The sequence below is a fragment of the Poecilia mexicana genome, unplaced genomic scaffold (genome assembly GCF_051168715.1).
Source record: "Poecilia mexicana isolate PSO_F unplaced genomic scaffold, ASM5116871v1 scaffold_20, whole genome shotgun sequence".
NCBI classification, from domain to species: Eukaryota; Metazoa; Chordata; class Actinopteri; order Cyprinodontiformes; family Poeciliidae; genus Poecilia; species Poecilia mexicana.
Genome location: NW_028263389.1, coordinates 12,769,272 through 12,780,064, shown reverse-complemented (window position 1 = coordinate 12,780,064; position 10,793 = coordinate 12,769,272). Strand labels below are relative to the sequence as shown.

The following is a 10,793-nucleotide window of genomic DNA, read 5'->3' as shown; positions in this document are numbered from 1 at the left end:
AAGGACCACCTGACAGTAAGATGGCAAAAGATGTAAGTTGTGTCAAGGTGGGAAATGGAATGATGATCCATTTTAAAATTCATAGCAGGATGACATGTGAAATCTGTTGCAGATTGTCTATGTAGCTCTGCACCAAAAACCAGGGGGAGAAGATGTATTAAAAGAATACAACAAGACCAAAAGTCTCTCTGATCCAACAAGAAGGAAACTTGTCAATATTTTAGTGGCGGATATGATCGAAAGTCATGGGTATGTACCAATAAACCTCAGCCTGCTGATTGGGGGCCAGAATTTAACCTTGTTATGTTTGAGTGTGTAATTGTCCTTTTGTAATCGACATTTTGTGTTTTCTGTTCTGTGATAGGAGCATTTCTACGATCCTCAAAGTGGACAGGGCTACCTGGCCTATCGATTGAAAACAGTTCAGCGTAGCACTGCAAGTGACTTCAAGGGGAGCTCCAGGTCTGCTCATCAAGGTGGCCCGAAAACTCAGAGGGAGACCTCCACATCTGAACAGCTGTTTGGTGATGGATGTAAAGAAGCAATGTCCATAATGAAGCATGCATTAGACCAGGACGTTGTTAAGGAGAAAATGAAGGCAACATTTAAGCATAGACAGAACATGCTACATGATCTGGACCAGCCATCACTCATCTTGGATCACTTCCCAAGATTCTTGGATACACCAGGCTTGGTGAGAAAGTCTCAGATTTGATTAACTGAACTTTTGAATTGGGTTTTGATAGTACTTTTTCTTCTGCTAGATTGAGCAGGACTTCATCATGCTCTTTGGAGAAGACATCTCGGGGAAGTTCATTGCAAGATGGCCAACATTCTACAAACCGAAGGTCATCAATATCAGCAAAAGCCTACGATAGAGTGTTCACCTGGATGACCTTCTGTCTGCTCAGGAGGAATCAAGTGATTATAGTATGTATTGATACCATAATGCATAATAAACATGTTCAACAGTGTGCATTTTCATACGGTAATTCTAAACATGGCTTGTGTTATGATTTTATCAGAATGGGATAGAGACGTGGCAGCCATTCTCCTGCTGGTTCATCTCTTGCCTCCAACCGCCAAAAGGAAGAAACGTAAAAATTAGTGCAACTGAGGCAGCTGATCGTGTTGTGAAGTTTATGAAGGTATGTTTTTGACATGAATTGTGCTTCACTTAAAGTAAATTGATCTCAGTTTTATAAACGGTATAATGTAAAGTCATTATTTGTTGTTATTTTTATTATAAATTTATAGCTATTTTTGGAGTGGGAGGGAGGGATCAGAGTTAATTTCATGACAAAATTGGTTGTGGGAACATAATGGCACAAAGAATTGTATGAGTCCATTAGAAGCAATCTTTTCACTTAAGCTCACAACAGTTTTCTTGCAAGTCACATCCCCTTTTGTGGCATGTTCACAGCTAAAGGAAGGTGGAAAGTGTTCTTAATTTGTTGCTTGTGAAGGGACTAAAACCATTTTTTCTAATGTGTTTCTCAATCTTAGGTGGGGACAAGCATGGCGACATTCCTTGGCAAAGTTGGATCTACACAGCCGTTCCTCCTCTGTGTTGGAGAAAAGAAGAGCAGTATTCAGAAGTTCTACATCATCCTGGATCAGAAGCCCATTCCTTGTGTGGCACAGACTGCAGTGGCTGCCTTCGATGAACTGTTTAAGGCGCACTTTGTGTTTGCTATGTCCTACGATGCAGCCCTCCTCAACTTCTACACATTCATCCAAACAACAGTTTATGGGATTGATGTGACAACAAAGGAGAGCCCCAGAGTCAAGGAAATCAGAGTGAGAATTAACAACACTTAAATATACCAATATGTTACATTTGTAAGGTTCAGCACAGAAATTCTTCTAATCTTTTTCAGCATTTGAAATTTAGTCATTCTTTGTATCCATGGCACAAATTGCATTTGAAATGTGGGGAACATAGTTGTTCATCTGTTTTTACACATTCTGGGTTCAAGTAGCACTTGATGAAAGCCATAGATTCTGTTTATGTGGACAATATTGGTACAGATAGAGTTGAGACCGATGATCATCTGAATGCTTTCAGAATAGAGATGATGTGTTTGCTGTTATTTGTGTCTTTGATCTGATATATTACCAGATTTATGACAGGCAGTTTTCAGCTGATGAAAGAACATATATTGTGTCCCACTGCTGTTTTGTATAAGCTGTGCATTGAAGGTCTGTAGTATTGAAATGGGTTTAATAAAAGGTAAACTTTCCATTTCTGTGTATTGTTTTGAATATTTTTCTACTGGATTTGGTTGATATTGACACCTTGTGGGGTCAATTATTTACCTTTTTAACACCACATTATGTTTTGTGATCAACACTACACTGGTGTTACTTTTAACATTATATTTTAACACTAACACCGTTGTAATGTTAATGTGACACTCGCTATTGTTGAATATTAACAATGTCTGGTGTTAATTTAACAAAAAAATAGGTGTCAATTTTTTAACACTTTCAAAAGTGTTACTTTAACACCAGCTGACTTGGACACATATACACACTTTGTTGGTGTTAAAATTAACACTGTGGGTGTTAATTCAGCACCGGCATTTTTACTGTGTAGTAGCTAATTGAAGCATTTGCAGCCATAAATTAATCCACACTACACAAGGAGTGTAGCCACACGCTTTATGTATACTATTCACTTGTCTGTACAGCATTAAATTATCTTCCCGAGTAAATGTAAACACTCAATCACTGAGTCGTGTCAAGGTATTTTCTCTCCGAGGTTATTGTGCAGCCTGCAGACAACAGAGATTGGGGTGAAAAGTGTTGCTTGATAGCACTGAAACCAGGCGTTTGTCAGTGTCTGAAATAATAAAAAAAAAAAACATTCCCTCAATCAAGGGATCAGGAAAACAAAGAGAGAATGCAACATAGATGGGAAAAAAAAGGCTATCAGTCAGTGTGTAAGAGAGATAGTGTATAAAAACAAAAGCATTTGCGATCCAAACCCCTCATGGAGTCACACACTGGTCTTCCTGCTTAAACTTTTGGCATTTGCGAGAATCCACCCATTAAAATGTTTCCAGCAAAAATACAGGAACCTCAGATCGTCATTGATGGCTTATCAACGTTCCGAGGAGTTCCTAAATTCCAATAAGTATTTTTTAATCAGTTTAAAATGACACCTAAAATGTATCTTACAGTGCAGTTCACATCTAGAGATACTTTTAATCACATTATTATATGTTTTGTAACTATGTCTTGTGTCTCAGCACATAAAACAACAAGAGTTAAATAAATGATCAAAAATGTTCAACTCAAACATTTACCTATCAGCGTTTTCCTAAAAGTTAAATAAGTAAAAACACATTCAAAATTGCTAAAATGAGAAACTTTGCTTTTTTTTTTCTTTTTTTTTTTAACGAAACATGATCAGCAATAGATTTGCACAATTTATTACAAGTGCCGATGAGTGAGTGTGTAGTTTTTGTGCGCGAGTTTCCATGACAGGTTCTTGTCATGAAAGAATACGGCTGGCTTGTCTGCAGCTCCGGTTTTGTGACTCATATGGAGGACAAGTCGTCGTGACAGGAGGACGAACCGCGCCGCGTTTTGGGACTGCAACGCGTCAACATGGTGATCTGGGTGCTGAAGTTGTTGCTGCTGTTGGACGGGTGCTGGTATTTGGTGTCTGAGCCCATGTATCTCTGCAGGTGCCACCTCCGCCACTTCCTCTTAATCTCCCCTTGGACCTGCAGCCGGGACAAGGAACCGTAGTCAAATTTTCACAGCTACCGATCTCAACTTTGTACTTGAAGGTGGGAGCACAAAGACACAGAATAATTAAAAGAGGAAAATGTAACATTTTTCAAAGAATTATAGAATATTAAATACAGCAAAGGTTTTTAATATATATCTAAACAAACATGCATTAAATACAAGCTTTCTTATACTATTATACTTTGTTTTATAATATTACAAGAGGACTTGAATTTTTTTCTTCAGATAATTGAAAATAAAAAATGTTATGCACCACCACCACCAGTTGAAGTGTAAAAAAAGACATTTAGTTATTTCCATTATTCTTGCTTTACCAAGGAACAGTACTTGTTTCCAATTTGGACAATATTTTTGTTGTCGTTTTTTTTTTACCATTCGTGATTCATTGCTCAACTAAACTGCATTTCTTTTAAGCTTTACAGTGGGTGTGCCTAATGTTACGCTACTTGAATTCAATTTTTAACAGTTTTTTTTTTTTTGCTCAAAACAACACATAAATACTTAAATTTTGTTCCTGCGTTTTGTCATTTAAAGACCTAATAACTACAAACCACCTTAAGGAGTGAAACTTTATAAAGGACTTGTGAAAATGTCCTCCAGTTATTATCATTCAGTGTAGAATCAAGTGATTTAATCTGGCTCAGCACTGAGGACATAATTAATCTCTCCACTGAGAGCCTCTGCACACGTCACTACCTAGAGTGCCCGTTTTTTTTTTTCTCTCTCTCTCTCTTTCTCCCGGCAGTGGAGGAAGACTCGGTGAGGAGAAGATGCCTGGAATGAGCAGTCTGAAATCCCCATCCACCTTACAGGACTGTGTGTGAATGTAAATAGGGAAACAACTGAAGGTCCTGTCCGCCTGGGAATTGTGGGCTTTAAAATGAGAGTTTATGTAAATGTTTCATGGACCTACCTCAGCATTGAGGAAGCAGTAAAGGACTGCGACCACAAAGCCCTAAGGAAAGAAAAACAGAGGTGTAAGAGTCATAACAGCGACGGTACTGGAACCTTGAATTTGGTTGTCCAGTTTCAAGGACCTAATTTTGGTTCTTCAAAGAGCTTTATATATATATATGGTCCTCATGCATGTTTATATAAGTTGTCTAACAGTTATAGCATTTGAAATGGTTTGTTTAGATCTTTACAATGAGGAAAAAAACTAAATGGCAAAAATATAATCTGCATGTAACATTTTCTTTCCTATAATTTCAACCTTAAAGACATTCCGTACCTGAAACGAGCCCAAAATCAGGTCAAAGATGAGACGTAATTCAGTCTTCACTTGCTCTGGGATGAATGCAAACACTATAAAATTGATTCCAAACAGAGGAATCAGAAGCAGTGTTGATTTTGCAAGTCGCCTGAAATGACAAAGCAAAAGATTGAAATCCCCCCACTGACTTTTTCCATCGAAACCAATGATTAATCTGTCTTTATATATACAGCAATGACAATATTTCATCTCAGTAGACCAGAGACGGAGGGAAAAACACCATTAAAATTGTCAGTGGGAAATAGCTCATGCATTATCGCTGGTATACGAGATGCTCTCCATCACAGAAAATTCACTTGAACACTGTGAGCGCTGCGTATGTGCAGCTATCAGTGGAAGCCTACAGTTTGCTTGGCAGCACATAAAAAGGGCAATTTTATGGAATTTCAAGGAGTTTTATTTATTTATTTATTTTTTACTGAAACCCAAACGAATTATCGGCTTTCAGTGAGCGCTGAAAATATGCAGCAACAGTTGGGGGGACAAATCTGTGTATTTTCCAACAAGCTCTTAAAAATAAGTATTTAAATGCATTCATATTTTAACCTTTAATTATTTTTTTTTTTCAAGTTTATCTGATAGGGACAGACACACATTGACATAGATAAACTGAATAAAACACCAGTCCCATGTTTGAATCATGGTGCAATAGCAACAGCTAATTTGCAGCACTTGTCCCTAGATGGGCTTTTAAAAAGTAACTCTAAAAATTGAAATGATAATCAGTTAAAATAGCACAACATAATATATACAAACAGCGAAATGTAAAACATCAAAAATGGGTACAGGTCTGTTTTTGACATAACCACAGTTTTGTTTGATTTTTGAACGTTCTAAAACTGGTTACAGACTTTAATTAAACAGGAAGTGAGTTCCAAGTTGTAGATCCTCTCACAGACAGAGCACTTTGAGTAAAGGTGGTTCTTCAAAAGGGAACCTTACAATTTCCATCCAAAGCTGCTCTGGTAGATCTCCTGTTGCCCTGCAGTCTCTGTATACAATCGCTTAATAGCATTGGTGCAAGTCCATTTAAACACTTAAAAATCAATTTTAAAACATTATAATTTAGAAAATTTGTAAAATCCAAAATGCCAAATTTAACCAAAATGTGACAGTGGTGGAATCTAATCTGCTTTTGATATAAAACCTTTAAGGCCCGATTATACAGACTTGCTAGTGGTTTGAGTATAGTTTGATTAGTCTGAGACCAGACAGTAGCTCCGTAGGTAAAATGTGAGAGGAACAGTGAATTTAAAAATATCTCTGCACAGTGAAGTGTCAAACAATGTCTAATAATTTTAAAACATAATAAATAAAGAATCCTGAAAAGATGATTTATTTTCTGAGAATCGTAAACACAGTGACTTTATATTAGCTATTAAAAAGCACAGGGTCAAAAAAAATAATGCTTCATATACTCACAAATACTGGTTGGACTCATTTCTTCCAATATCTGGGCAGTTTATCTTCTGGCGAAGTATTCGAATGATGCAGATGAAGAGAACAAAATTCACCTGTGGAGAGTTTTTCAGAAGAGAGGTCTTAATATTCTAAATGTAATTTAATTCTAGTGACCTATGGAAAAAAAAAAAAGAGGGCTTCTAAACAGTTAATTTGAGTTGAACTCTGAACTGGCATTACATGCATTTTCAGGCGACACTTAATGAGAGAGACAAAATGTGAGAAGACAGCTGAGCCTCCTCATATGAAAGAAAACAACAGTAGCATCAGAAGGCATTTGAGAATGATGAAAACCTACTGCCATAATTTCAAAATGTATATTTTCTTAAAATTAGGAAAAACATTTATCATTAGCCACTTATTAAACCAGGAATAACAGTAATTCTCAAACGTGCTCACACTCTCTGTTACTTAAAACATGAGAGCATGATAAATAATTTTCTAACTTTTTCCATATTTAATGTAATAAATGTAACAATTATGTTGAAACGTATTAATCTAAAACAAAGTTCAGCTTCCCCAGTTGCATTTTACTCTGTTTGCACATTTGCATCCTTCAGTCAAAGGTGTATTGTGCACAAAGGATCAAAATGATCTCAGACAAGTTTCCAATAGAGCAACAACTCAGGAGCTGCAGGAATTTCCACCGGGTGCTTGTTGCATTCTACATTTTGCAATCGTCTCCATATGTCGGGACTATGTCTTTGTAAGTCCTTCCTTCCAAATAACATCCTGGGATAGTTAAAACCACCTAAAATCTTGTGGGAGAGTGTATGGTTTGTCAGAAAATCACCAAAATCTATATGAATGGTAAAGAAATACAGGTGTCATCAGTGTTAAAGTAGCCGGTGGTAAGATCAAATACATGCAAAAAAATACACAGTTTTCCAAACATTTGACTGTTTTTTTGTCTTTTCATAGACAGTTTTATACTCCAACCCATCAAAACATGACTGACTTTTCGTCAGGCAGAACTTCACTAACCATATCTCAATGTCTGGAGAGCTATTCTCTCCTCTCGGCTGAGGTCCAAAAAGAAAACATGTTATGACCATCCACCTTTCGAAGCAGTACCAACAAGTGAGAAGGTTTGAACAGACTTGACATAAGTGATTGACGTATTGTAAAACTTACCAGGATTGATGCTAAAATGGGTGTTTTAATAATCCACCAGAACACATCAGTGGTCTCGATAATGTCCCAGCACCTAGGGAGACGGGAAACGGTACTAAAAATATGGAAAACCAAAGCAAGACAAGATTTAACAGTTTCTGGTTGCTTCTCTCACCCTACATCATTGAAGTACGCTTTACCGATGCTCCAGGCTGTGATGATAATCGCCGGACCTCCTGGTGAAGCAGCAGAGAAATACAGTTAGATAAAACCCGAATCAAAAATAGGATTGGATTCTCATAAAAGTTCTCCTGCCTTTTTCTGCAAGCACTCCATAGGAGCATTATTTAAAAAAAACCTGCATTCTCACCCCAGCCGATCATAATGTAAGCCCAGAAGTATTTCCTCTCGGAGAAGAACGAGACAGCCAGCAATGCGTGAAGGTAGAGGCCCTCCACAAGCAGCCAGAAGAAACTGGCCATCACACAGTACTGAAAAAATACAATGACGGCTTTGCAGCCAACCTGGAAGTACACACAAAACCCAAAATCATCCAATTAATTAATTAGTCATAATAATATATATATTCTAAAATTGCTTTGTGCATTTAATCTGATGTAACCCCTACTTTACAGAAATCATCACCAACCACACCTTTGCAAAAAACTGGGAAATATTTTGACTCCAAAAAAAAAAAAGCACTGAAGTAGGAATTCACTTATGTGTCACTTACTTCACTTACATTTTTTATCTTGTCATGATCTTCTTTTTGGACATGCAGGATAAGTTTTAAACTGATGATCAAACTGATCTAAGACGCAATCTGACAAGAATTTGCTGGAACATGTACATTATAGAATTATTTAATGGATATTTACAGAAAACATTGAACCATACATGAATGGGTAAATACGCAAACACGCAGACCGCCTACACTTACGCAGAGTGACATCAGCTTAAGCTGGTGAACATAATGGAACTAATGCAAGCACTTAAACTCATATTCTCTATATTATACCTTTTGAACCTCTCTCTCTCTTTCTCTCTGACAGCAGCTACAGCCCGTCAACCTAAAAACTTTCAATACCACATTGGAATTGAAACTTTTCACGTATACTTTTAACGTACTTGAAGATGAACACGGCCATCTTAATTCACATTCAATTATTCTAGAATTTTGATATATCCATTAATCATACATTTAAAACTTTCGACTGTGCCATATAAAAAGTGTAGGACCAACTACACAACTCTGTGGTACACCAGAAGAGACTTGATCATGATGGTAAACAATATAAAAACACTACCTCTTACAGAAAACAATGTTTGAACTCCATACTGGTTTTCATTGGTTAAAATGTTCAATTTAAAAATCTGAATTAAATAAATAAATGTAAAGGCAATTAAATGATAAACACATAAACTCACGGAGCCTAGGGAGCAGTTGTCGATCTCTCCAAACTCGTAGAGAACCACATCTTTGACGAACACGGCAATGGCCTTCAGGATAAATGAGACAAATAAATGCATGTGGATGTAGTTCCTTGTGCAGTGGAGCTTTCTGGGATAAACAGAAAAGAGAGACAAGAATACAGATCGAGGAAACGAGACATCCTGAATTTTTAATTAACGCAGTCTAATTATCCTCAGCCCCGTGGCATTAATAGCAGAATCACTGACTGAAATAAATCAAACTTAAAGCTCCCACTTCATTTACACGCTAAGTGATTGGATCTACATCACACATCCTGAACGCTTTATATGGTTCTTCAATAAAACCGACAAAAGAGGTGCATTTCAAATCGACTAAACAGTTTTTTAAACTCTCCATTATTCAGTGTGTAATAGTTCTTCAGCTCCTGATTACATTATCATAACTAGAGTGATTAAACAGTTAGTGAAAGAGATGAGAATTGACTGAATATTTTCCAATTATTCAGAACATTTAACAATTTTTTTCTAGATTTAGTTGCTCCAAATTATAAACATTCATTTCTTACAAGATAACCTTATTTGCAATTGCAGGTTATCTTGAAATATCTGCATCGAGTTGTTGGAATCGAATGGCACTTTTGATACAGAGGTTATATTTCTAGTTCAGATACTTATTTTGTCACAACCCTGCACAATTTATGCTTTTTTTCCAATCATTTTTCATCTATTTTAAAAATTCCTTTCAAGATGCTTTCCTTTGTTCTGTAACCTAAAAATAAAGATAAAGCTGTGATAGATTTAACCATAAAACAAACAAATCATATTAGACCTGATTTTCCTTTTTTTTTTTTTTTTTTTTTTTTTCAAAGGTCAGGTAGATGTAGCAACAAATTTTATTTAGTAGGAGCAAAATCAAACATGGCTCTTTGCTGATCCCTGGTTTAGACCAAGATGGAGACATTCAAACTGGCCAAACAGCGACGTAACCGTAAGGCGTTCGATTCAAATGTGATGATTCAGATCGCTGTCAAATGTTTATTTTGTGAAACATTTTATATCATCATGCCACTTTGGTAACATATAACTCCTTTTGACCTATTACTGACCGTCACTAAATCTTTCCACTATCGGCTTCCAGTTCCCAATCCCTCTCAACAGGCCTCTAATCTGTGTTTCCCTTGTGTTTATTTTAGATTTCTGACCTTGTCCTGTTGCATGATTTTTGATGCAACCGGTGCCAGCAAAAATCTCAAGTGGACAGACTTTCACAGCTTGCGCCACGCCTGTTGGCAGTTCTTCACTGACTAGTTAAATAATGCAGATTTTTGAGGCAAAAATCCAGAGGCAACAAAAAGGTATTTTCTCTAAAATAAATATGGGAGAAGTGGTGTTTAAAACTAATCAGTGGTACACTTTCGAAAAATAATCTTTTTTTCATGTAGAAATAATAAATGTTGTTCTGAAGCAAAAATAAATAAATAAATAAAATAAATACTAATAATAAGTTGAGGCTTATAGACAAGATGAATAGCGATTTTTGCAGGAAAATTATTTACAGGAATTTAATTCCCTTTTAAGAAAAATGAACACAATATACAGCATGTGAATCTAATATGAGGATGTATCTCTGTTTTGAAAAGCCTTCTGCTAAAGTTTCAACTGAACAAAGCAAAATAAATAATCTTACTCAAATGTAAACATTTTCTTGGCGTGAAAATGCAATCGCTCCCTGACAATCAAATATATATTC

At 36.4% G+C, this 10,793-nt stretch overlaps 1 protein-coding gene and 1 pseudogene across 2 annotated transcripts in view; one reads left to right on the top strand and one right to left on the bottom strand.

The window, feature by feature from the left end:
- Positions 1-553: 553 nt before the first annotated feature.
- Positions 554-1,821, top strand: LOC148153397 (uncharacterized; annotated as a pseudogene).
- Positions 1,822-2,650: 829 nt separating this feature from the next.
- Positions 2,651-10,793, bottom strand: part of vipr1b (vasoactive intestinal peptide receptor 1b) — a 35,078-nt gene continuing 26,935 nt past the window's right edge. For both annotated transcript variants that reach the window (XM_014969946.2, XM_088001191.1), the window contains exons 6-13: positions 9,038-9,170; positions 7,980-8,133; positions 7,785-7,845; positions 7,631-7,703; positions 6,458-6,549; positions 4,994-5,123; positions 4,676-4,717; positions 2,651-3,734 (exon numbers count right to left, since the gene is read on the bottom strand). In XM_014969946.2, the coding sequence (XP_014825432.2) occupies positions 3,546-3,734; positions 4,676-4,717; positions 4,994-5,123; positions 6,458-6,549; positions 7,631-7,703; positions 7,785-7,845; positions 7,980-8,133; positions 9,038-9,170 (874 nt within the window). In that variant the 3' untranslated portion in view covers positions 2,651-3,545. The remainder of the gene's footprint in view (positions 3,735-4,675; positions 4,718-4,993; positions 5,124-6,457; positions 6,550-7,630; positions 7,704-7,784; positions 7,846-7,979; positions 8,134-9,037; positions 9,171-10,793) is intronic.